This window comes from Lepidochelys olivacea (genome assembly GCF_965140295.1).
Source record: "Lepidochelys olivacea isolate rLepOli2 genome assembly, chromosome: 12".
In the NCBI taxonomy this organism is placed as follows: Eukaryota; Metazoa; Chordata; order Testudines; family Cheloniidae; genus Lepidochelys; species Lepidochelys olivacea.
The window spans coordinates 5,922,151-5,949,440 of NC_140422.1; the positions used below are offsets into that span (position 1 = coordinate 5,922,151).

Consider the following 27,290-nt stretch of genomic DNA (forward strand, 5'->3'; position numbering starts at 1 on the left):
GTAGTGAAACTGAGGGAAAAGCAGGCAGCATCCCATTTCTCTTGGTGTTAATCTATATCCCCAAGATCTGGAATCCCAAATCTCCAGGCCAGGATTTCCCCTGTATCATAAGGCATAGAATAGGGGTAATTGTGTGCACCAACAATGCCCATGTCTGTTAGAGGTATGCATAAGGGCTGCAAGCTTGTCATGGAAGTCACGGAAGTCACAGATTCCGTGGCTTCTGCAGCAGCTGGTGCGGCTGGCTCTGGGGCTGCCCGAGCGGCTGAGGCAGCTCCTGGCCCAGTTGCACTGGCTGCTGCTGAGCAGCCTCAGACCCCTCTGTCCTCCAGCAGCAGCAGGAGGAGTTTGGGTGTGGGAGGGAGCTCAGGACTGGGGGTTGGAGCGCGGGAGGGGGTGAGGGCTTTGGGTGGCACTTACCTTGGAGTGGCTCCCTGGAAACGGCAACAGGTCCCTCAGCTCCTAGCTCTGTGCGCTACCTCCACCCGTAGGCACCGCCCCCGCAGCACCCCCCAGGCTACTGCCCCCCCAGCAGCCGCAGTGCTCCCCGGGCTGCCCCCCCCGTGTGCACCCATTGTGCCACCCCGAAGGACCTGCGCGCCCTCCCCCCCCCGCAACCCCTCCTGGGATGCTGTCCCCCAGCACCTACGGTGCCACCCAGGCAGCCTCAACAAGCACCTTTGGCCCTCCCCCCAGGCCACCCTCCCCACGAGCCCCCCAGCACTCCCAAGATTTAGTCAGGGGTATAGTACAAATCATGGACTGGTCACGGGCTGTGAATTTTTGTTTACTGCCTGTGACCTGTCCATGACTTTTACTAAAAATACCCGTGACTAAAACGTAGCCTTAGGCATGCACAGTTTTGAAGATCGGGGCCTTAGTGTTTGTCATGGGTGCTTTGAAGTTATAAATTACTATCATTATCCTTCAATCTAAAACTGTTCCAAATATTGGTTAAACCCATTTCTTTCCTTACTGGAGCATTTGTTGATAGGAACAATTTGTGTTTCTTAATCAGCCTGTTGGACTGATGATGGGGGTAGCATACTTGGAGCGACCAGACATATTGTATCCTTCGTGCCAGATTTTGCAACCCATATGTTGAGTAGGACTGATAGTACTTGTGGAAGTAGTTCCATTGGCTTCAGTGGGATTACCTGTGGGAGTGAGTGCTGCTTTGCATGAATAAACATTGCAGAATCTGTCCCTCCTTGAGCAATTTAGCAGCTAATTCATTTCTTGGAGAAAAAGAAGGAAGCAAGACTAGGAGTTCTTAGTCACTGCTGGATCTTGGGTGAGAATAACAACCTTTCTGCTGCTTTTTGAACACCTGCAAGCTCCATTAATAGTGATTAAGGCTTGTCATCCCATAGATCCCCAAGCACTTTTCCCTGACAAAGGAGGAACACATTTTACAGCTAGTGAAACAAACCAGGTCTTCTGAATCCTAGTCTAGGGTGGGGTCTTCTAGGCCACACTACCACCCTATGACATTACTGCCTTCTACAGTTGGCCTATAAGATTAGGATTTGCCTACATAGGTAGTTCTTGTCAAGCTAGGGTATAAATCTACCCTGCACCAGCCTGCCGTGCACTAAGTGTCCATGTGGACCCCTGCTACTCTGCACTAAAATTTCCCCAGTACACTGTTTCAATGCAGCATACCGCACAACTGAACTGTTAGCTGACGTCAGCAGGGTCCACGTGGACACTTTGCATGTAGGAGGCTAAAACAGGGTAGATTTACACCCCAGCCAGCATGCCATGAACTAACTGTTCATGTAGACAAGCTCTTAATTTCAAAGTTTTCTAAGAAGCCACCGAAGAGGAAAATTAAAGTGAGAATATATTTGTCTTTCAGACAACTATATAGAAAACTATATTTTCCAATAAAAATGAAAATGAAAGCATTACAATAATTCTTCATTTTTTTTTCTTAGCTGTCATATGTTGTGTGAATCCCTATTATCGTACGGGAGTGGATTCAACAATTTTCAAGGCATTTTTAACTGGTCTGTAGTCCTGTTGGTAAGTGGAAAATCACCAAGTAATGTAGACCGATAATAGATGTTTGATTAGTGTTTCTGACTTTAAAACCGTACAGGGAGGTGCTGAATAGATTAAACCTTTCATGATTTACTTGGTAATACTTACAAAAATATTTGGTATTTCTTGTCTCAGCTCCTAAATTTAGAGCCAGGAGCTGTCACTTCTTTGTTGTACCAAGTCAGTAACTTTCCATTCTCTTTGTGTTCCTTTATGTATATCACTAACTCTTTGCAAGTACCTGCAGCTTAGAATTGTGGGGAAATGGTGGGTACATGCGTTCTTCCTTCAGTGAGAGGTTGATACAACATGAAGCCCTGTTTAATGTGGGTCAGCATATTTCTCTAGTAGATCCCAGTGAATCAGTGTGATTCCCCACAGTTTCAGACCCCTGAAGTCAATGGAATTTTGTGGGTGTAAATCTGGTGTAATGCCAGGGAGAGCCAGACTCATTATATTTGTTTTGTTTGTTATAGAGAGAGGATTTCTCTTCTTCCTAGTAGGGGAAAGCAAGCCTTGCTCAGCCAAATGAGCAAAGCAATCAGTCCTTTTTTCCATTTTCATCACTAGGGTTTAACACCCTCCCTCCCTGAAATTTGTCACCTCCCACAGCAGGCTTCTTGTACTATGACTGGAACTGATTCTCTTCTCACGTCAGGTATGCACAGATGTAACTCTAAAATTCTGGGGAGCGACTCCTGCCGTACACCTTAGGAGAGAAGAATAAGTTTGGTTGTCTTCCCTGGAATCTATTGAATAGATTGTGGGGGTTTTTCAAGCAGAATAAAACAAATATCAAGAAATTTAAGAAACTGGGATTGGTGATCAGTATGGGGAAAAAAAGGCTATTCTCTTACATAAACTTGACTATTCTGAATGGACCTATCAGCTTCTTCTGAGCTACTCTGACCTATTCTAATCAAAGGAAGCCAAAATAATGCATTTGTCATCAACTTTTTGGTTTATGTAAAGGAAATTAGTTCTTGCAGACTACAGGCAAGCTGTTTCCAGCCAATCTGAATGCTGATATTTTAAATATGTTTTTGTGTTGAACTCTGGTGAACTGCGTATGTTTCTTTACTCTAGGTCCTCACACATGTTCACATGAGCCTGGAGAATTTCATCAGGTAAGTGTGTCACTAAAAAAGAAAAGCAGTGTTTCACAGTTCTGGAGAACTTGAATTCTTAGTTGCAGGGGGAGTAGGCATATATTGACTGAAGAGTCATTCTGTGATTAATCAGTAAACAACAAAAAAAGAAATAACTGCATCAAATTTCCCCCTGAACACTATGACGGTGTCCCAGAATTGTTTGCTGGACAGGATGGCATAGTGGTCTAAACTTCAGATTTCAAAATATCTAGATTCTGTAACCATGGTTTCAAATCCCAGCATGATTAACTCAGCCCTTCATCCTTCAGTGGTGGATAAGTTAAGTTCCATGCTGTTTACTAAATAATTTAGTCCTTAGAAACCTGTTTGCCTGAACATTAACAATCCCATGGTATGTTTCAGCCGAGTACAGGTTTACCCTGCTGTCCTTGACCAAAATCCCCACCCCACCCCGGCATCATTTGTCCACCTGATTGCTGCCAAAGAAGCTGCATTTCTGGGCGCCGTGTGATTATAGGACCAGATTGTGTTCCACCCTTTTTCTGGTGTCCAAGAGTGGGGAAGGATGCAAAGAATTTGCTTTACTGACTCCCTGTGTAGGGGCTGTCCCAAATCATATTGTAGAGCATGTAGCATCCTCTCAAAGGATCATGGAGAGAGAATTCCTCATGGGTTCATCTGCCACATAGACCCTATGCAGCCTCCAAACCTGAGGGTGCCCACAGCAGAATCTTTTCCATAATTTGTGAAATATTTTGGGATCCTTTGGAGTGAAAGATGCGACAGAAGTATAAGACCAGATCTTCAGCTGGGGCAATTTGGTGCAAATCAGTTGAAGTCAATGGATCTACACCAATGAGAATTTGGCCCATATAATATGATTACTATCAGAGCCAGCTCAGCAAGGATATCTTGCATTACTGTAGGACCTTTATTTTATGAACTAATTGGGAACCGAAAATTCTTAAAAATGAAATCTCAGAATGACAGTAGGTACGCTGCATATGTGAATGTAGTCATTGTTCAGTGCGTGTCCTTAATGAATGGTAACTCATGTATACAGCATGCCTGATTTCTCTTTGAGAGAGCTCCCTTTCTTCGCTGCCAGATCTCTTAGTCTTTTCAAACCTGTACAGCCGATTAAACATTGGCTGAGGGATTGAATTCACATTTGGCAGCAGAAAAAAGGTTCCTATAACTGGCCATTCATAAAATCAAGGTTCTACTGTATTTAGAAAAACTATTAACCTAGGAAAGGGGGAATGTAAAGCAGGGGAACCAACTAACAGGTCCATCTGAAGAGGACTGAAGCAGCACATGTTGCCCACAATCTCCACTTCTTTAGGAGGCTCAGAACCTGTCAGGGCATTTTAGCAAGTGGGCAAGGCTGGCTAGTGAGGGGGCGGGGCCTGAGTGCCAGGGAAGGTTTGCTGATTGAATGCATTTCTGCGCGCCTGCCACTTGCAAGGCTCCTGCAGAACCCTCGCCAAAATTTTACAACAGCTACCTCTGGTGGAACCCCTGGGTGATGGTAAATTGTAGCGTCTTCTGGAGCAGAGAGAGAATACAGGGGGATCGGATTTCAGTTCTCGAACCCAAAAGTTGGGGGAAATCATGGTCTCCATTTTGAACAACTACAGTTGGGACAGGTTTGGGGATTCAAGGTCTGGGGGAGTGAGTAGGAGAAAAGATACAGGCATCTTTTCTTAGTTTGACAATTAGATAGAAGTGTAGTATCCATCTTTCTAAGTATCAAACCATAGAGTTTCTGCACCACCTCACTGTTTTTCTCTCTCAGGTATGGACTGCTATTCGACCCTGTAAAGATAATTTCAGTTTTCCTGAAAGACCCCTATAAGTGGCCAGCAGTATATCTCATTACTGGTAAGCTGACAGTGTGCAAATGTCATTTGCTGAATACCTAATGGTGTCACTTTTGCATTTAACAGCATCCCATGAAATATTTCTATCACAAATGTATTTTCTCTGCACTTTTCTGGATCACAAGCAATGTCCAGTTTTATCACACAAACCCAGATGTGGATTTTTGGCAGGGTTTAAATCCCTGGTAGGAGAGGCAGTGTAGCGTCTGGCTTTCTCTTTTTTGCATATTTCCATTTACACCTATCATGAATTTTAGCTTCTATGAGAGAGGCTTCAGAGGAAGAGTTTCTGTTCTATTCTATTGATTAGCCTGCTGCCCTCACCACCATAGTGTCTGTGGCCAGGTCTACACTAGGAATGCTTTGTTGGAATAGCTGTCCTGAGCATTATACAGGCAAAGTGCTGCTAGAATGGTTGTAGCTTATAACCAGCGCTTTTGACAGTATGTTTTTTTCAGGCCCTGGAGCAAAATACGGGTGAGGGTGAGAGTCCGAGTCCCCCAAAAGTGCATTTTTGACGGTATAACTACATCTGCATTAGGGGCTTTGCCAGGACAGCTAAGTTGGTCAGGGATCACACCTTTTCACACCCTGACCAACATAGTTATGCCAGCAAAACGTTGTGGCCTGAGTGCCCTCCAGTGGTGCATTAAGCAACATGACTAACGTCTATCACATGTGACTTGTTCTCTCTCTCCCGCAGGGGAGATTTGTGTGTGCAGTGGGGCGCTTTGTTTTGGTAGGGTTTTGTTTGTGTTTTTAAATGTCTATGCTGTTCTGTGTTAGTGTTAGAGAAAGCAGGTCAGAGGAGTGCACCTGGTACGTGGAGCAGAAGGTGGGGAGGTCTGTGATGGTCCTTGGTTCTTGGGGGAGTTTATCCCACAGCCTGGGACCCGCCCCCTTATGGTAGTGAGTTTAATTATCATTCCATCAGAATCAAAGCTCTGATTTCCCCTAATGTGAGTGAGGTCAGTAGTTAATACAATTGATCTGATTCTGCAGCTACTCTGCATGCGCAGCTCCTATTAACTTCAGAGCGGCTGTAGAATTGGGCCCAATATCTTAAACCGTCCTGATTTACAGAGCAGTTTGCTGCCTCTTTCCCAACAAGTGCAGATACACAGAAATAGTGAGCAGTTTTAAAAATGCTAATCATTTTAAAAATCAAAATCAACTCTGAAAATAAAGATCTGATACGATTATCGCGCACTCCAGCAGGATGCTGAAAACAGCATGGAATTCAAATGGATTTTTGCTTTAAGTGTTGGTTGTGGTTTTCACTATAAGAGCACAAGAAAAGAGATACTCAGCTCCTTGTTATTAATGAGAACTGCACATCTCATTCCCCACATATGGCACTAAAAATTTTACCATATGGTGCTTGTTGTTTTACCTTTTCCCTTCAGCTTCATTATAATTTTTCATATAACACACATTCAACCTGTGCAACTCCTTGCCAAAGGATGTTCTGAAGGCCAAGACTATAACAAGATGCAAAAAAGAACTAGATAAGTTCATGGAGGATAGGTCCATCAGTAGCTATTAGCCAGGATGGGCAGGGATGGTGTCCCTAGCCTCTGTTTACCAGAAGCTGGGAATTGGCGACAGAGGATGGATCATTGATGATTACCTGTTCTGTTCATTCCCTCTGAAACACCTGGCATTGACCATTGTCGGAAGACAGGATACTGGGCTAGATGGACCTTTGGTCTGACCCGGTATGGCTGGTCTTATATTCTTATATTTACTCAGGCATGAGGAAGTGATGATATTCTGCTCAGACTCTGTCTTCAAGACAAGAATAGGTGGATGTTTCTCCTAACATCATTAGCTGTAAAATAGTTAATAGTTTTGAATTTAAACTGTCCTTGTCAGATATCAAAGTTAACATCTCATTGAGATGAATGAAAACAGCGCACACCCCTCTTGGCACTAACTGCTGAAACACCTCATGCACAGTCCAGTTTTGGACAAAAGATCTAAGAGGAGTTGTAGGAAAAGACATTTTCCCTTCCCCATCCCAGCTGGTTGATGCTAAGCAGCTGCGTAGCCACTTGTGAAGCCCATGTGCTTTAATAACAACTGGGGCTCATATGCCTTCCTAAGTGAGCCGTTTTAGAACTTTCCATATAATAGCTGCTCTCCATGCCACTCTTCTACATGACCTCTGTCACAGCACATTAGCACTGCATGCTGTCCCTATCCTTGCAGGGAACCACAGTTGTTCCACAGTGTGTTTAGGGCCTTCCACTTCTATGGAGCAGAGTTTAGCATTTAGCCCCGGGAGCTATGATTTCATTCTGTCTGAAGTGTCATCTCCGTGTTGGATCACATTCAGAACAGCATATTTACAATCAGAAGGGCTAGAAACATCATTTTAAAAAATGAAAGCTTCCATTCTGCTGAAACTTGTAGATCTCCAGAGAAGTTCTAGTAGAACATATCACTGCCCACCAGTTGAGTCCTACCTGTGCACTTACTTTACCATAGATGTGTTTGATACAGATTTATTTCCTGATGTTTTATTATTTTTCTTCCTTTCAGCCGCTGTTTTGTTTGCACTTCCTGCAGTTTTTATAGAAAGGTATTTAAGAAAGGTAGGTGAACTGGTGGTTTGCTATGCATTGTGCTCTCTCTCTGTAATGGTATTTCTGACTGAACACTTCTGTTATGGATCTACTGGGAGAAGTGAAATACCCATAAGCCATTATTGATTGTAAAGAACATTAGTAGCAAAGTAGCACAGTTTAATGCACTCGTGCATTTCAGCTTTGGAGATCAAGAGTAAAATTTAGATTTGGGCACCAGTAAAATGAGTTATGTGGCCTCAGTCTAGATAGCTTTTTATCAGCCCTAAACTACCACACAGTTGGCACAACTCGCAGTCTTTGAGTCAGAGACTGGACTTGAAATATATGTTGGAGGCTAAGATGGTTGGCCTTTGGTAGAGGTACATGGAGGAAGCTTGCAACATTCCTAGTTTTCCTTTCTGTCCAGCTCTTTTATGAGCAGTAAATCCGCCAAAATCACTCTGATTTAGAAAGCACATTAGTGATAAGGCCAAAGAATCACTGGTTATGCTATAAAATTATTATCCTTTGTAGGTTCGTGGCTCTGAAAGCATTGGTTTGGTGTTGCAGTCAGTAAACCTGTTTTTTCTGATAACATTCCCAGCTGTGATGGTTTATAGAATGCAAGCCATAACTCCAGGTGAGAGATGCTTGTTTTGTGCTATGGTACTTATGGCCAGCACTATAGTGTAATATGCAGTTTGTCACGCAACAGGTGTGTTTGTCTTCAGGTGGGAGGAGAAGGGAAGGGCTGCTGGCCACAATATATTGTTTTTAAAATTCAAAATGACACAGTATTTAAAAGTGTATAGAGCAGTCTTGGTAATTCACTATCACGTGGTCTCTGAACAGTGCCACAGAACAACAGGCATTAAAATTCTGACTTTGATGTCTCAAAGTTCTACTAGTAATGTACATGCATACTCATCTGACTTGTTTGGCATGCAGAATATAAAGAAACAATTCTTCAAGATATTCTATCCTTCTCTTCCAAGTGTCTGTTCCCTGGCCATTTTGTACATGTGTGTAGCTTCTGTCAGGGGTGATGGTAATAAGTTTGCATACCAAGAGGAGTCAGGAGTCCCAGTTCTCCTCTCTCAAAGTTTATGATGTTAACAGAAACCTTTGTTGGTCTATAGCCTCATATAATAAATAGATGCTTGTACAATACATTATTAGCCCATCTATCCCAAATTCTAATTTAAACCACTACACCCACAAGTAGACATATTTTAAAAATATATTTTAGGAAATGTATATTCAGTTTTTGTGTACTTGTTTATATTCCTTTTCCCAATATACCTGTGCATAAATATGTCTTCTTTATAAAAACCTACTCATTCTGGCAAATGTATCCTTCAGTGTCCCAGTCTGGCACCTGGTCACTTCCATTGTAGTTACCTGTGATGTTTTAAAACACTGGATTGTGGCTAAGTGCGGGAATCTGGCTGAAGGAGATGGCAGATTATCAAGGTGAAAGCTGCTGTTTACGTACACACAGGAAGGAATTACGTAAAGGCCTAAGAGGCCTGCAAATGGACATACAAAAATGTGAGCCTAATTTGTGGTGCAAATGGCCAGTTAAATGCACAGCTAGTCATTTGAGTGTGCAGTCACCCAGTTTGCATATGCACGTATGTGATAATTACAAGTGCTACCTGTGTGCACACTAGTGAACCTGGAGTTCTGCAGCTTGGGCACTGAATGTACATAGCAGGTTAACCAATTTGCTAAACTATCATATTGTTTATAATTTGCCTGGATGTAGCTGGCAATTCTTTCAACAAATAACCGAGCAAAAAAAGTACTTTTTTCTTTGAACAAATTGGGCATGTATAAAGAAAAGGAGTACTTGTGGCACCTTAGAGACTAACCAATTTATTTGAGCGTAAGCTTTCGTGAGCTACAGCTCACTGCATCGGATGCATTCAGTGGAAAATACAGTAAGGAGATTTATATACACCCAGAACATGAAAAACTGGGTGTTATCATACACACTGTAAGGAGAAAGAAAAGGAGTACTTGTGGCACCTTAGAGACTAACCAATTTATTAGAGCATAAGCTTTCGTGAGCTACAGCTCACTTCATCGGATGCATATCGCAGTTTCCACGATATGCATCTGATGAAGTGAGCTGTAGCTCACGAAAGCTTATGCTCTAATAAATTGATTAGTCTCTAAGGTGCCACAAGTACTCCTTTTCTTTTTGCGAATACAGACTAACACGGCTGTTACTCTGAAAACTGTAAGGAGAGGGATCACTTAAGATGAGCTATTACCGGGCCGGGGAGGGGAGAAACCATTTGTAGTGATAATCGAGGTGGGCCATTTCCAGCAGTTAACAAGAACGTCTGAGGAACGGGGGCGGGGGGAGCAGCGGCAGGGTGGCATGTATAGTAATGCAATAGCAATAGCTCCATCTGCTGAAACAAATAGTAACTCATTGGAAAGTCCAGGTGTCACAGCCTACCCAGAGCTCCCGACACTATTAGCATGCCATGACACTTTCATGTCTTGCATGCTCTGTTTAATAATGCGCCAATTATTAAAAAATCTGTATTCATTCAGGTTTTTGAGGGTAAATGTGTGAGGTGGGTAATAGTGTTAATTCAGTCAAGTGAAATGATGAGTGACAATAAATAGAGAAGCTCTCTCAAAATGGTACTCCTTTCATTTGGAGGGTCACTTAGTTTTGGCGTGCGCAGATTAGCGATGTAACACCATCATCTAATGTAACTAATATGATATGGCTACATGGCTAGGGAGCAGGAAACCATATTAAACCATATTTCAAGAAGCTTTCTCTGCCATGCTTTATGATTTTAACTCCTTACATTGTTTGCCATTAAGAAGTCCCAGGTACTACAGTTCTTTCCTATACTAAATCTAGAGAGAGCCTATGGCTTCTCTAGTATCGCTGTGTGGTAACAGGCTGACACATGCTTTCTTTTCAATGGTCACTTCTGTTACCAACCTCTGATTCACAGCTTTGCCTGGTTTCAGGGTTGAGCCACCCTCCTGGGGCAGCGCGGTTCACACTGTGCTTCTCTATAGGAGCCAGGCCCCTTTCGCTATGGGGGGGATTCATGCGGGGGAGAGCTGGCTGCTGCCGTCCAGCCGTTTCAGTCTCTAGGGGTCTAGTGGAGCCTCTCTGGCAGAGCCTCTCTCTGAGCCAGTACATCTCTTGGCTGACTTGCCATGCGCTTTCCCTGGCCAAGGGCTGCCTACGTTTGGGGCTGCGTTGGCTCTTGTGGGCTTTGTGACAGAATCTCTGCTGCCAGAGCCCTCTGCCAAGGTCGGTGCCAGCAGGAAATTGCCTCCCAAGGTGTGTATAGATTTAAAGGACACTCAAGCAGTCAAGTGTCACTGGGCACCTCCTTGTAATGAGAAGGAATTCGTTTGCAAATCTCTTTTATGGATGCATTAGGCAGGCTGCACAGATAGACTGATATCCTTTATCTAATTAGCAAAGACAACATCATTGTCCTGAGTCTGTGTGTTTGAGAAGAAAAGATAAACTGCACTTGGAATTACCACAACAGGTTATTTTCTCTCTTGTTTCTTAGCTGGAGGGTTGCTGACCATGTTTGTGTATATCATCATTGCCCTGAAACTGTTCTCCTACTATCAGGTGAATCGCTGGTATAGGGAGGGAACCCCTAGACCAGTCAGAGGAACTTCCAGAGTGCAAGGTCAGCAAATTCTGAACCCTCCTATCTCTTATCAGTAGGCACCGAAAAGAACGTACCATTTATATGTGGCTCAGTGGACCGAGCACATCAACGCCAGGGGCTTGGGTTCTAATTCCAGCTCTGTCATGGATTCCTTGTGTGGCAGTCTCCTTGTCTCAGCTTCCCAATCTATTGATGGAAAATCTCTCTGTCCAGAGTATTTGTAAATGTGCTTTTGTTGAGGCATCTAGACATCTGTTACCTCACACAGTTATTGTAAGGATTCATTCATTAAAATTTGATATAAGATATAAAGTGCTCTATAAGGGCTAGCTCTGGTACCACTGATTTTGGTGGGAACAGGACCAGGGCCTCGGTGTTTTTGAACAGGCAGAGTCTCACTCTGCTTTCAGAACAACGTGCACACAATAGGTTAATGTCTAAGTTTGCCCCTCCCTAGGGTTTGCCTTTTTTGTTAATTTAAGTAACAACCATACTTACCCCTCAGCCTACACTTTCTCCTGACCTTCGCTTGTTCCTAGCAGCATCCCTAGCCCTAGTTCTCCTCTCCTCCAAAAGACATTCTGACCCCTTTGATGCTCTTGGTTGGGAGCAAATAGGATTCACCCGGCTTGGTGAACCAGCAGTAATAACTCAGCCTCTCTCTCCTGTGCACCGAACGAGGCGGCGGTCCTGTGGAAAAGATAGAATGTGATCATGTCATTAACACATACGCACAAGGATGCTGAATTAAGGTTGCACAGGCAACCTGAATTCTGACGTTTCCTAACTTTTGAGCGCTTCGCTTTGCAACCGTAATGATCATTTAACATAGTTTTTTGGATGTAATTTGCTAGGTTTTAAAAAACTTAACAGAAAAAGCAGAAATTTCATCCTGTGGAACCATATTGACTCCCACGTGAGTCACCAGTAGGGTTGGGATCAGTATCTGGAGCTAGCTGTCTTGGTGTAAAAACACACCTTTTTGGCAGTGAAGACATAGGTGTAACTGGGAATAGATTGATTAAAATGATTTAAATTCCTCTCTACCATTGACTTCAGTGGGCTCAGAGTTAGGGCAACTCTGAGCTCATGTGAAAATCCTACCATGAGCTCCTACCTGCTTAGAGTCTTACCTACTCTAGCCTCTTGCTTGCCTCATCTGGGCTCCTCTTTTAATTGTATATTAGCTTCCTCCAGTCATCCTGCAACTAAACCCTGTGCGCTGGTTTGCCCCAACCAATAGCAGATGATGCGCATAATCACAGAGGGGAAGGGCAGTAGTTCGTGTGATCACAAAAGGAAGGGGAAGTAGTTCACACAGTCATGAACCACAGGAGACGTGTTCATGAGATGGTTTCTTTTTCATGAAGAAGTGGTTTTCTTTGTGAAAAAGAGGAAGAAGGGTCCAATGGTTAGGGTGCTAGTCTGACACTCAGGAGACCCAGGTTCAAATCTCTGCTTTGCCATAGACTTCCAGTGTGACATGGGGGAAGGCCTCTCTGTGCCTCAGTGCCCCATCTGTACAATGGGGATAATAGCCTCACCCTGCCCTGCCTCAGAAGTATGGTAGGGTGAACGCAATCATTGTGAGGTGCTCAGATATTATGGGAATGGGGGCTACCTAAGTGCCTAAAGAGAGAGAGAGGAAAAGTTGACCCTTGACCCAAAGTGTTGGAAACTATGCACCCACAGATTAGCATGAAGTCAAAGTTGGACAGAACGTTGGTGTTGGTGTCACCTCCTTGAACTTTGTAAAAGTTGAGCTCTCTTCAGTCCCGGCTTGTTATATAAAGTCATTTGTGACCTTCAATTCACTTGAAACCATATGATAGATGTTACACCTTTTGTTAGCAACAGATCCTTCAGCCCATCAGTCCAGAAGGAACGAAAGAGGACAGTCAAAGCAGATCATGTACCCAATGAACCTGAAAGTAAAAGGTAACATTTCCTCATATTTCAGCAGTTACCTCTTCACCGTCAGCACTCTTCACTGTATTTGCAGCAGCTCTTACCCTGATAACCAGATGAACAAAAATTGCATTTCTAATAGCTCTTCTTAAAAGAACATTGTCCCTTACAAATCACACTTCTGGCTGAAAATACTTTACCTGCCACTGTTACAAGTCCACCTAAGGCAATTGTAAGTGGAGGAGAACAGAGAAAACAATATCTGGGTTTTTTTAGTTTACTTTGTATATTTGGCAGTACTTTAGGTATAGTCAGTTTCACAGTTCCCCTTGTACAGTGTGTTGTTTGTGAGTCTTTCACAGGGCAACATTTGTTTGTATGTTGAGCAGGGGGCAGAATGTTTTAAATGGAAACTATATTTGTAAAGCCACTTTGGGTACCCAAAGTGATGGCATCAAGATACTCCATGGTTCTGGTTATGATTGGAATATCATGCTCCAACAATACGGCAACCTCCATCTCTTTCCCAGTTCCATCTAGCAACATTAGCTCTCAGACAAAGCCTGTATTGGTTGAAATCACAGTACTTCACAATAAAAATGCAAATATGGTCCAAAAATGGCTAGTTGCATTCGGGGCAGATGTAATACCTGGAACTACTTTTTGAATCAAGTTTGTGATTTTTTTATTAGCTGCCTAACTGACACTGGTGCCTTCGAAAGATATCCCCACCTTGACTCAATGGGAACTGTTGGGGATTCAGCACTTTTAAAAATCAGGCCTTTTATTTAGGGGCCTCAGTATGATCTTAGGAGCCTAACATTAGTTACTCATTTTATAAAATCTTGGCCTTAAGTTTGAAAGTATGGAGCACATCTCACAGCACTGCCATTTAGCCTGCATTCTAGTCATTGCTTCTATGAAAACTTAACTGTCTTAACTGCACAGCTCTGTCAGACCTGAAATAGGCTTCCAGAGGAGGTTGTGGAATCCTCGTCACTGGAGGCTTTTAAGAAAGGTTAGATTAACACCTGTCAGGGAGGTTCTAGGTTTACTTCAGCAGAGAGGGGTGGACCAGATGACCTTTTAAGGTCCCTTCCAGCCCTACCTTTCTAGGATTCTATTATTCTAATGCTGTTACAGAGATAAGATCCTCAGAAGAGAACGTCTTTGGTTCAAGGAGTTCTCTTTGCTATATTGCGAGTTCTGCCATGTCTCTGCATGATTTGTGTTTTGTAGCTGTTGAATTCTGATTGAGCTCCATGCAAGCTTCCAAATGTGATACATTATGTGGGCACAGCAGCCTCACTCATCCCAAAGCGTTTTGCGATGAGCAGTGATAGCTTAACACAGTCAGAGTCAAACTGATTGACAAATGCAGCGACATTTAGCTATTATGGAGCGCATTGTGCGGCAGTGTCGCTCTTCCAGCTTAGCCCTACTATGACTGTGGTGTATAGTCACTTAGAAGATGCAAAGATAAAGGGTGATATCCTGACCCCACTGAAGTCAGGAGGAAACTCCCACTGGTTTCAGAGGGCCAGGGTTTCACCCAAAATGAATACATTCATAAATGCTAAAAGCAAACAACATCAAGTGAGAATTTTTTCATGAACCTTTCAGGGCCTCTTAGGGCGAGATTGTGCTGTCCCCTGCACATGTGTAAGGGTGGAGGGAAGGCAAGGAACTTCTCCCTTCACAGAGCCCCCATGCAGAGGCTGGCCACAGTTCCAGTCCTCATGCTTCCCTGAGCATCAGGACTGTTTGGGCTGCCAAGCCTGTCCCTAGGGGTGGAGAGGAGCCAGGCGTGGCCATTGCCCTCTTTAAGAACGGTGTCTCTGGGTACTCCAGAAGGCACTGTATCACCCGGTAATTGCTGCACCGCATGTTGTGGGATGGAGTGATTCAGCACCACCCACATTTCAGGCTGCTGCTTTATGTCACAGTTTAGCTGTCAGGGGGTATGTCTACACTGCAGTTAGACACCTGTGGCTGACCTGTGTCAGCAGACTCAGGCTTGCAGGGCTCGGGCTAAGGGGCTGTTTAATTGCAGTGTAGAGGTTCGGGCTTGGGCTGCATCCCAAGCTCTGGGACCCTCCTACCTCACAGGATCCTAGAGCTTGTGCTCCATCCCAAGCCTACATGTCTACACTCTAATTAAACAGTCCCTTACGCAAGCCCCGCAAGCCTGTGTCAGCTGGCATGGGCCAGCCGTGGGTATGTCTACACCCACTGTGAGCTAAGTCATCCACCCACTTCTTAAGTGACTTATTTACATTGGAGTTATGCATGTAGCATAGGTCAGGATCTAGCCTTAGATTATCTGTCATTGGAATTACCCATGTTCATTTGTGCATTCCTACAGTTTACTGGGTACCCAAAGTGATGGCATCAAGATACTCCATGGTTCTGGTTATGATTGGAATATCATGCTCCAACAATATGGCAACCTCCATCTCTTTCCCAGTTCCATCTAGCAACATTAGCTTTCAGACAAAGCCTGTATTGGTTGAAATCACAGTACTTCACAATAAAAATAAATATGGTCCAAACTGTGTAGATAAACTGAATTCTAAAGTCGATTTGCCATGAAGAGTGAATTTTTTTTAAAGCCTGGTATTTTTCTTCTTCCCCCAGATCTGTATTACTTCCTGCTAGCCCCCACGCTTTGCTACCAGCTGAATTTCCCAAGACAAAAGAATTGCCGGCAAGGCTATATCATTAGGAGATTCATTGAAATGGTAAGAACAAGGCATTGCATTTAAAACTGTCCACTTCTCTGCTCCCGCTATCACAGTGAATGTATCAGATCTTGAGGTTTCACACTGCATATGTTCCCTTGGAGGCTGAATGTGACAGTTCTGAGCCATGCATGATTTTCCCATGACATTTTACAAACACAGGTAAGCCGTTTCTGCTGTGTTAAAAAGATTTTTCTTAGGCCCCTCACTCCCTGGAGGGCTAGAAGAGTGTCCTAGGACATCCTTCCAGCTCTTGGTCTACCAGGGATGGAATGCCATCCCAAATGCATCCTAAAAATGCAACAGCCAGCAGTGCTACCTGAAGCCTCTTTCAGCTTCATTGAGGCAAGTTGTACCGCACTTGTGTTGTGAAATGTCATCAAATTGACACACATTTCAGACTTTTTATTGACATTTTTGCAAAAATGTCCATTTTTCACAAATCCATTTTGAATCCCCACCCCCATCTTTAGAACACTTGAATGAGAAATGGGGGTTGGCTTTCATAGATTGTCTCTATAGGGGAGCCCTCTTGATACCCCTTAGACCCCTGTGCCTTAGCAAGTCTTATGCTAAAGGTTCCTTTTGCAGCCTGTAAAGTGTTGTCCAGTGGGGTCACTGACACTGATGTGAGGCCTCTGGAACTCTCCTGTCTCCAACCAACACAAAGAGCAAAGGACCAAACTTAGCATCCAAATATGGACCCTGCATGTATAACTCAGTGCATGGCCACTAGGCCACCGGATCAGCTGATCTTTGGTCAGTTAATGCAGGAAATACACAAGATAAAATTGCACTGCAGACTTCATGAAAATACAGATGACAAGACGAGTCCTTGTATTTTGCAGCTGTAGATGTTTGACATCTTGTATTAGAATGACTGATACGCTGGGAAGCATGCCATTCACTCGAGCTTGCTGCAGCACCAGATATTTTAGGGTCAGTTGCACTTGAAGATGCTGTGGTGGTTATAATGTTTAAATACAAGATAGACTGGAGATTTTGCAGTGATGACCCAGGATACTGTCAACTCAGTTTAAGGGAACTAAGGCTCCAAAATCTACTTTTGTTGTTTTCTTTGCAGGTTTTTCTCTTTCATCTCATGCTGGGGCTAATACAGCAGGTATGTTTTTTGTCTAAGGTTAAACCCCAGGGATTCAGCTACCATGGATAATGAGGCCTCTGTGAACCACATATTACCACTTAATGTGATAAGCTATTTAGATCTGACCTTTACCACTTCATTTTCTTTACTGTCAAAATAAGCCCCTGCATCTACCTTAATACTCACGCAATTTGGAAATGGATCAATCATTTAGATTCCTGTCAGTATCTGCTTAGACTGAGGCTCTATCTATTCTACAGCGCCTATGCCAGCATAGCATGGGTGCAGTGTACGCCGACAGGAGGAGTTTTTTCTGCTGCTGCAGGCACACCACGTCCCTGATCGATGTTAGCTATGCTGATGTTAGCACTCTTCTGTTGGCATAGCTGTGTCTCCGCTGGGGTTTTGCCATCACCCCTGATTGACATAGCTATGTTAGGACAAGTTTTAAGTATAGACCAAGCCACAGTTACTGCCTCAGCGAGCTACCACGAGACCACAGTGCAGATATAATATAACAAAGTAAAGATGCTGAAGGGGCGGGGGGAGAGGGGGAGTTCTCCACTCCTGTTAGTGGTGTTGCTGACTTGCTCCTCCACAACTGTCCATGCCTCAAGTTAAGCACTGGGAATTTACAGACGTGTGACTGAGAGAGTGAGGGAAAGTACCCACTGCGTCCCTAGTCACCAAAAGGATTATTAAACTTGTTCTGCCACTTCTTTGGGCTTCTCCCCATCTCAGCTGCTCCTCTCACAGCAAGCTGGAAAATGTTTAATAGCCAAGATCTAAACTGGGCTGGGGTTAAATTGCAAAGGAATTTCCACCGGGACCTGAAGACTAGTGAGGATTCAATGAGGAGACTAAATCCTCAACCAAGTGCACAAATATCCATGCCCCATATTTGTTCCCAATTCCTACCCTAACACCCAGTTCATCAGCTCATCCCGTTCACTCTCTGTCCTCAGCAGTTGTCATCTGCCTTGTTGTCCAGTATTTTCCCTTCCACCGTTTGCTCCAAAATCCTTTTGCCTGCAGCGGTGGCAATTGAGTGCAGTGAAGGAGGAGGATTCACTTAGATGAGGATTTTTTTCAGTAATCAAGCATAATTTGTAGTGCATTAGTACAGTTTAATAATCCATCTAGTAAACTACTAACTTTACTAATGCACTTAGAGCTCTTATTACTGCATGTTCATCTAAGATGCCACCCTTTTGCATCATGATAGCAAGTGCTGAGGATTCTTTACCATGCTGATGTACCCCCGTACATTTGATTGTGTTCCGTTTGCTCCCAGCTAGAGAAGAGAGAGTACAAGCGCTTTGTACCCCCAAGCTTCAGTGATGCACACACTAATGCAGGGGGGTAGAGATTCCAGCTCCATATCCAAACTGATGCTGAAAGCATTATAGAACTTCATGGTCTTTACACCCGAAAGGGTGCTACCCATGAGAACAACAACAGTCAGCTGGCAGGTTGGGATGCAGCTGTTTAGCAGGGTGTCAGGTGTCCTCCTAGCTATTCAGTTGGTATGACAGCCCAGGAAGGGTTTGTATGCTACACAAGCTGCACTTGTGCTTTTTCATTATAGCAGAGACATAAAAGAATGAGTCACTTTACAATGCCTTGCAGAAAGAACTGTTTATATCCTCAATTCTGTGTTTATTTTTTGTTCCAGTGGATTGTACCAAATATTCATAAATCAATGAAGCCCATAAATGTAAGCAAATCACACCTGGTTATTTTCTTGAACCAAATTCTGACTCATTCAGACCAGGGCCAGAGATAACATTCATCTATTTTGTTTGTTTCTGCAGGAAATCGAGTCCACCCTGCTCACAGAATACATCTTAAAACTAGCGGTGAGGTCAATCTGCATGCTTTTCGATTCCGGGGTTAAGCTGATGTGTAACTATTAGAAATTTCCCTTTGGAATAGAAAACAAAGGAGATTTGGGAATGCCAGGGGTCCAGTAACCATGCTAGATCTATTCCCTTCTAGCTCTTTAATCTCACTTAGGGTTTTATATTGCTGTCCATCCCACAGCATCTGATTGCCTTCCATGTAAAATCAGGAGCAATAGTAAAGTCCCTAGTGGACTTCATGGACTCTCTGGCATGTCTCACTTTTTAGAGTCAAAACTTTATTTGAGGTATGGTATTTTCTTTTTTAAATTATTGTTCTGGGTAAGGGTTATTGGGCAGAAGAGGGTATCAGTGTTGAAGATTTTTGGGTACAAGGGGGTGCCAGTGTTGTGTCATTCTTACGATGGAATTACTTTTTTGAAGAAGGTTTCGCAGCATTTCTGGAAGATCCTCAGAGTCTGGATTGGCCCAGTCTCCTCTCGGAGTTTATTCCATAGGCGGAGCCCCTCAGTTGAGAATGGTTTGTCCCTGCTTCTCATGTGCTTCATTGTGGGCTCTGTGATCTGCATTGTCCTAGCGGAGCACAGCTGTTGTCGTGGTTCAAAGATCAAAATTCGATCTTTGATGTAGCTAGGGTTTGATCCATTAATTGCTTTGAAAATAAGGACCAAGGCCTTAAATTGGCAGCAGAAGCTAACTGCGAGCCATTGGAGGGGCTTGAGCACTAGCCTGATACTCTCACAGCAGCCTAAGCCATGGAGAAGGTGGGCAGTTATATTCTATACCATCTAGAGCTTGTGCATGGTTTTCACATTCTGCTTCACATACCTGTAGGTGACATGTGCATGGATCGGTGTTGGCAGGTCTTCATCTGGGAGGAGGGGACAAAATTTCCTATAGTGAGCTGGAGTGAAAACCCTTGTGTTAAGTTAGCAGTTATTTCTTTTCCACAAACACTAACCTCTCTCACTGATATGTGGGAAAGACCTCTCCATCCCTGGTGGAGCCCTAACCTTCCTCCACTTTCCCCTGTTTTACACTATGTCTGTTCATAGCTGCGTAGCTTCCCCTTCCAAGGCCTGTCAACAGTCCGCATGCTTCTGGCCAAGGGGCTGCGGGAAGGGCGGCCAGCACATCCCTCGGCCCACGCCGCTTCCCGCAGCCCGCATTGGCCTGGAGCGGCGAACCGCGGCCAGGGGGAGCTGCGATCGGCCGAACCTGTGGACGCGGCAGGTAAACAAACTGGCCCGGCCCGCTGGGGCTTTCCCTGATCAAGTGGCGGACCGGCTTTGAGAACCACTGGTCTATACCATTCTCTAGCTTTTAAAGCTCTTTGGGATCCCTCAGGATGAAAAGTGCTTTGCAAGTGAAAGACCTGGTCTACACACAGATTTTGTACCAATATAATTATTTTTGGTTTGGGGTGTTCTTTTTTTTAAACTCAAATAGTTATTCTGGTTGAATCCGTAGTATAGATGCAGGTATAGCTGTAGAAAGCTGCCTTATACTAGGATAGCCTATTTCCCTTCCTGCGTACAGTAAAATTTATCCTGGCATAGCCCCTTAGTGTGAATGCAGTGTACACTGAGAGAAGGAATTTTTATGCTGGCGTAGAAACGCCACCTCCCCAGACGACGTTAGCTATGTCAGCAGAAGCACTCTTCTGTCGGCACAGCAGCATCTACACTGGGGACTTTGTCAGCATAGCTAAATTGCTAGGGATTGTGGCTTTTTCACTGACGTAGCTATGCTGGGATTAGTTTTATTTAGGTATAGACCAAGCCTAAGCAGTACTGATAAAAGCACCTTTATTCCAGTCTAACTGCATCCACCCATGGGGATAGTACTGCTCCACCGGTGTAGTTAAAGCGGTATGTCTTTTGTGTGTAGACGAGGCCTAAAATGATATTATCTCTTACAAGAATACAGAGAAAACAAAACATTGAAGGTGGGACCATGGTTAATGGATGAGTATTTCCCTGTTGGAATCCTGGAGGGTACAAGAGGAATGTATTTGATTCATTCTAGTTCATATTACATTTTTATCCATACTGCAGATAAAAAATCTACCCTGCCCTCCCACATTGAGCCATCTCCGCAGGTCACAACTCAGTCCAGATCTATGACAAGTGTTGGCACAACTGCCTGGAAGAGTTTGCCTGTCCTCTGCCTGACTCCAGCCAGTTACTCACTCTCTGTGTTCGCTAGGTTCAGTTCCAAAATTCATAGAATCATAGAATATCAGGGTTGGAAGGGACCCCAGAAGGTCATCTAGTCCAACCCCCTGCTCAAAGCAGGACCAATTCCCAGTTAAATCATCCCAGCCAGGGCTTTGTCAAGCCTGACCTTAAAAACCTCTAAGGAAGGAGATTCTACCACCTCCCTAGGTAACGCATTCCAGTGTTTCACCACCCTCTTAGTGAAAAAGTTTTTCCTAATATCCAATCTAAACCTCCCCCACTGCAACTTGAGACCATTACTCCTCGTTCTGTCATCTGCTACCATTGAGAACAGTCTAGAGCCATCCTCTTTGGAACCCCCTTTCAGGTAGTTGAAAGCAGCTATCAAATCCCCCCTCATTCTTCTCTTCTGCAGGCTAAACAATCCCAGCTCCCTCAGCCTCTCCTCATAACTCATGTGTTCCAGTCCCCTAATCATTTTTGTTGCCCTTCGCTGGACTCTCTCCAATTTATCCACATCCTTCTTGAAGTGTGGGGCCCAAAACTGGACACAGTACTCCAGATGAGGCCTCACCAATGTCGAATAGAGGGGAACGATCACGTCCCTCGATCTGCTCGCTATGCCCCTACTTATACATCCCAAAATGCCATTGGCCTTCTTGGCAACAAGGGCTCACTGCTGACTCATATCCAGCTTCTCGTCCACTGTCACCCCTAGGTCCTTTTCCGCAGAACTGCTGCCTAGCCATTCGGTCCCTAGTCTGTAGCTGTGCATTGGGTTCTTCCGTCCTAAGTGCAGGACCCTGCACTTATCCTTATTGAACCTCATCAGATTCCTTTTGGCCCAATCTTCCAATTGGTCTAGGTCCTTCTGTATCCTATCCCTCCCCTCCAGCGTATCTACCACTCCTCCCAGTTTAGTATCATCCGCAAATTTGCTGAGAGTGCAATCCACACCATCCTCCAGATCATTTATGAAGATATTGAATAAAACCGGCCCCAGGACCGACCCTTGGGGCACTCCACTTGATACCGGCTGCCAACTAGACATGGAGCCATTGATCACTACCCGTTGAGCCCGACAATCTAGCCAGCTTTCTACCCACCTTATAGTGCATTCATCCAGCCCATACTTCCTTAACTTGCTGACAAGAATACTATGGGAGACCGTGTCAAAAGCTTTGCTAAAGTCAAGAAACAATACATCCACTGCTTTCCCTTCATCCACAGAACCAGTAATCTCATCATAAAAGGCGATTAGATTAGTCAGGCATGACCTTCCCTTGGTGAATCCATGCTGGCTGTTCCTGATCACTTTCCTCTCATGCAAGTGCTTCAGGATTGATTCTTTGAGGACCTGCTCCATGATTTTTCCAGGGACTGAGGTGAGGCTGACTGGCCTGTAGTTCCCAGGATCTTCCTTCTTCCCTTTTTTAAAGATTGGCACTACATTAGCCTTTTTCCAGTCATCCGGGACTTCCCCGGTTCGCCACGAGTTTTCAAAGATAATGGCCAGTGGCTCTGCAATCACAGCCGCCAATTCCTTCAGCACTCTCGGATGCAACTCGTCCGGCCCCATGGACTTGTGCACGTCCAGCTTTTCTAAATAGTCCCTAACCGCCTCTATCTCCACAGAGGGCTGGCCATCTCTTCCGCATTTTGTGATGCCCAGCGCAGCAGTCTGGGAGCTGACCTTGTTAGTGAAAACAGAGGCAAAAAAAGCATTGAGTACATTAGCTTTTTCCACATCCTCTGTCACTAGGTTGCCTCCCTCATTCAGTAAGGGGCCCACACATTCCTTGGCTTTCTTCTTGTTGCCAACATACCTGAAGAAACCCTTCTTGTTACTCTTGACATCTCTGGCTAGCTGCAGCTCCAGGTGCGATTTGGCCCTCCTGATAACATTCCTACATGCCCGAGCAATATTTTTATACTCTTCCCTGGTCATATGTCCAACCTTCCACTTCCTGTAAGCTTCTTTTTTATGTTTAAGATCCGCTAGGATTTCACCATTAAGCCAAGCTGGTCGCCTGCCATATTTACTATTCTTTCGACTCATCAGGATGGTTTGTCCCTGTAACCTCAACAGGGATTCCTTGAAATACAGCCAGCTCTCCTGGACTCCTTTCCCCTTCAAGTTAGTCCCCCAGGGGATCCTGGCCATCCGTTCCCTGAGGGAGTCGAAGTCTGCTTTCCTGAATTACCTCATTACACACCATAGGCCCATATAGTTTCTCAGTTTCCTGCCTTGCATTAGTCTATGAGCTTTATTTATATTTGAATCATTTTCATGTGTTTCTTTATATTAATCATATTTAAAAGCCTGTCTCCATTGCACTGGTTGCAACTGGATACTTTAAATCCAGGAGAAGGTAGATCTCTTTATGAGAGCAGTTGCTGTGGCAAGGGCCAGTTTATATCTGATTATATTGAAGCAGTGCTGGAGGAGTGGCACTGTACAGGAGGGAAGGATTGTTTTTATTATGTTTCCCACACAGGTGCCAAATCATTTCATCTGGCTGATCTTTTTTTATTGGTACTTTCACTCCTGCCTCAACTGCCTTGCAGAACTGCTTCGATTTGGAGACCGGCAATTTTATCTAGACTGGTGGTAAGGTGTCTTTTACCTCTTGTCAAAACAGATCGCTGTTGCTTAATAGAATCAGACTGCTATGTGTCATGCTTAATGTCAGTGGGGAGATTGTATTCCAAAAAAAGAGGGATCTGATTGGCTGGCAAAGGTTCTACCTGTACAAGTATCTGGCATGACTGACTGAATTTCTGTAACTGTTCGTCAGTTAGCATTGTTAGATAACAATGGGGCTGGGAAAAGCAAGGTAAGGAATTTAAAATACAGCTGTAGATGCTCTGTTGCTTTGCACCTTGTGCAGTCATTTACACAATGGAAATAGGATGTTAAAAGGTCACCTAATCAGACAGACAGTGATTTACACCACACTTCGCATGCGTGTAAGTGATGTCCCAAGAATCTGCCTCATAAACTCTACAAATATACTTTAACTTTTACCGCTACCTGCAGAAATAGACATTGGATCTGTTAAAATAAGATTCAGATAAGGTCCACAAATCTAGGCTTTACCTTACTTTGACTAATTCCCTGTGGAAGCAGAAAACAGAAGTCAGCAGCTGAAAGTAACAAGTGTTTTGGCATCTGTTTCTTGTTTCCACTGCCATTTGCACAGAAGGTGGACTTGTGAAAACAAGATACAGGAACGTTCAAAAACAAAGTCTATGCTTTAAACCATTGCCTGATTTTCACTGATCTGACCTCTATTTCCAGAAAAGCTGGTAATGTTAGTATCACTAGCAACCGATAGGGATTCCAGGTGCTGGCTTTTCCTGGCAAGATCTAGTTTGCATAAGTAGCTGAAAAGCCTGCAGTACTTCAGATTGGAAAAGGATATTTTTCATTTAAAAAAACAACTTTGGGTTCTTTTAAAAAAAATCAAATAGTTTATTTAATTTTCAAACAGACAGTTGTACCCAGACATGCCTACTTTTCAGGTACTGTCGTTGAATTCTCTGTGCTTTTGGCTCTCAACAGGGTAAAATGACACACCTTCCTGTGTATTATTATTTATATATAGTATATGTGTCATAGAATATGGAGTAATTATTCTGTTGATACTCATTTCCTAAGCATTGGTATAGAAAATATTTTAAAGTTGTTGGCACACAGAGATGTCAGTTACAGCCTAACTATGCTGCTGTTGAGAACAGGTGTATGCATGTATACAGTTAAGCAATGAGTCATGGCCTGCAGGGGTGGAAGGGATGGTCTGCATACTGTGGATGGATCAGGCGATATGAAGCAAGCAAGAATGATTCCAGCCTCCCAAGAAATGGCATAATCCACCTGCAGTGTCTGAGTGGATTTACGAGATGCAACTTATGAAAAGGATATAAAGAACCACGATACTTTGGTCTTTGTTGGGCATTAATGAGGTGAATTCTTTTACCAACAATCAGAAAGGTGCATGTATAGAAAGTGCTCCAAAGTCATTCCATAGATCTACTGGTCTAATCCCTGCAGTAGGTAGGAAAATTAAGGCAGTGATTTCAGTGGGAGGATTTCAGTACAGTACATAGGCTTGTTGCAGGACCCCTAGCAGGGTCTGCCTCTGAGTCAGACGTTGGATCCAGGGTTCCCCAATTTCAGCTGGAGGCAGGAGAAGGAGCAGTTGGCAAGGCTTGACATGGTGCTGTCTACAGGACCCAGTTATGCAGGTTTAAGGCATAGGCAAACTAAGTATGTGCCTCGGGCCCAAATTCATGGGGCAGGGCAAAGTGAACCCAGACTCCATTAACCCAATGGCAAGTCACTACCCCCAGGGACAAATACTTTGTAAGTGTAAATATTAAGCTACAGCACTGCCAACCCCAAGTGTTCAAAAATCATGAATCAGGCCTCAAAAAACATAAGATTGGCTCAAAAATGAGATTTTAAAAAACCCAAAACTTTTGGTTCTTTTTAGTTGCCTTCTGGTAGTTGAGTCTTTAGAGTCCACGTTTTCCATTTTTGCTCTGCAGACATCAGGGCTAGAAACTTATTTTTTTTAAAAAGCTGAGATTCTCCCATATTCATCTGACTCCAGGAGTTGGAGTTTTAAGACACACACCAGATATCATGAGTCTCAGAGACTGTGTCATCTTGTTGTAAGCTCCAGGTGGTAAATTCTTTATAACTACAGTATAAATTAAATGTAAGCTAGCTCCAAAGATACAGCATTCAAGAGAACCACAAGATGATAGTTAATAGAGTGTCATCAGGGTAAGTTCTGTTTGTATGCATAATCTTCTGGTGCTGGTGTAAGCATTGTCAGGAAAACCAGAATGTTATACTCTAGAAGAGTGGGTGAGAGGCAGGAAGTGCAGTAGGTGGCAGATACCTCTTCATCATTTTGATTGACTGATGATTCCACCTATCTCAAGTTGCCAAAGCTGTACAAGGGAAAGGAGGAATGGCTGCAGGTTAAATTAGGTAACACTGAAAAGTTTGAAGTAAAATTATGCTCTGCAGCATCTGCACACAATGTATAAAGGATTCATGCTGATCGGGTCTAGAAGATACAAGGTGTGAGATCTGCAGGAAGAAGAGTCTATTTTCTTTCATTTTTTAAAATTGGTTTGCTGTTCTCAGTCATCCTTTACAATATCTGGAGGAGGCATGCTAACCTCTGCAGCTCTTTTAGATATTGAATTTAGCTGAAATAAAAAACTCCTGCCTTTCAGGGCTCTCTCTTCCCTGTATGTTTCCATACCCAATACCTTAGTCTTTCCTTTCTACAATTAGGTCTGATGACTGATTCATTGACAATGAGAGACCTAAAATATTAACCTCATTGTCACAGTTCAAGGCAACTGCACTTGTATTTCCCTGACATGGTAAACCAAGGGCACCTCTCTTGGGCAGAGACCCACATCTCACTCCCTTCTGACGAGGGATTTTAAGGCTGCACAGTTCCATGGCTTACACTGAGATATCGCCAGAAAGCCGGACTGCTTAAAAGCCAAGTGCCTGTGCTTTGCTGTCTCCCTGAGGGCTCTGACCAATGTATCACCCACAGTGTCAAGCGACCACACAGCTCCTTCTAAGCAAGCATATTTATTCTTAAGGTAAAAGCATTACAGAGAAACCATATTAAAACAATACAAGAACCTACACCTGTGCTAGAATGCTTACCAGAGATCACCCCCAAGTCCAGCCTAGGGCTCTGGTAGGTTTTAGTATTTCAGACCCACAACAGGGTTTTCCCAATGGAAACAAGTTCATCTGTCTTAGATCCAGAACAGAGACTGGACAGATCAGCTGTTTCTTTGTACAGCTCCAGCCTTTGATCTCAGGCTTCTGTAACAGGTAATTAGCAGACAGTGACCCTCTCCTCAAGGCATAGTGTCCAAACGGGTTTTTGCATAACCAGAACTGCGGAATTTGTATTAATTTCTCCCTAGGGATTCCTGAGGAAACCCACTTCACACTTACTGTCCCTAAAGTCCATACTTCTCTAGTTCATTTCCAATTTAGTCTTGTAAACTCCCAGGTCTCACATCTGTCACATCTCCCCCCTAGAATTGTTACATACAATTCCAGCCCACAATAATACATAAATGTAATATAATAAGGTCTTTCAAGGATATTGCAGGAAATTGCCATATCTGTCACACACAGCACTTAGTGGTTTCGTAGC

The 27,290-nt window shown here is 43.8% G+C and overlaps 2 protein-coding genes across 10 annotated transcripts in view; one reads left to right on the forward strand and one right to left on the reverse strand.

Moving 5' to 3' along the window:
• Window positions 1–27,290, forward strand: part of LOC311529260 (diacylglycerol O-acyltransferase 1-like) — a 42,613-nt gene that overhangs the window by 7,811 nt on the left and 7,512 nt on the right. For 5 of the 9 annotated variants that reach the window (XR_014713808.1, XR_014713809.1, XM_084645102.1 and 2 more), the window contains exons 3-14: window positions 1,941–2,028; window positions 3,133–3,173; window positions 4,957–5,042; window positions 7,586–7,638; window positions 8,146–8,251; window positions 11,178–11,303; window positions 13,137–13,223; window positions 15,831–15,934; window positions 17,019–17,057; window positions 18,715–18,756; window positions 18,854–18,898; window positions 23,580–23,692. Coding sequence is in view for 7 of the 9 variants with exons in the window: in XM_084645102.1 (XP_084501228.1) it covers window positions 1,941–2,028; window positions 3,133–3,173; window positions 4,957–5,042; window positions 7,586–7,638; window positions 8,146–8,251; window positions 11,178–11,303; window positions 13,137–13,223; window positions 15,831–15,934; window positions 17,019–17,057; window positions 18,715–18,756; window positions 18,854–18,898; window positions 23,580–23,692 (930 nt within the window). In the remaining 2 variants the exon portion in view is untranslated. The remainder of the gene's footprint in view (window positions 1–1,940; window positions 2,029–3,132; window positions 3,174–4,956; window positions 5,043–7,585; window positions 7,639–8,145; window positions 8,252–11,177; window positions 11,304–13,136; window positions 13,224–15,830; window positions 15,935–17,018; window positions 17,058–18,714; window positions 18,757–18,853; window positions 18,899–23,579; window positions 23,693–27,290) is intronic. The other 4 variants (XM_084645097.1, XM_084645100.1, XM_084645101.1 and 1 more) reach the window with 4 other exon arrangements.
• The window catches only part of CFAP263 (cilia and flagella associated protein 263), a 36,080-nt gene continuing 32,488 nt past the window's right edge, over window positions 23,699–27,290 (reverse strand). Inside the window, exon 9 of the mRNA XM_084645107.1 lies at window positions 23,699–26,043. Within this exon, the coding sequence (XP_084501233.1) occupies window positions 25,999–26,043 (45 nt within the window). The 3' untranslated portion in view covers window positions 23,699–25,998. The remainder of the gene's footprint in view (window positions 26,044–27,290) is intronic.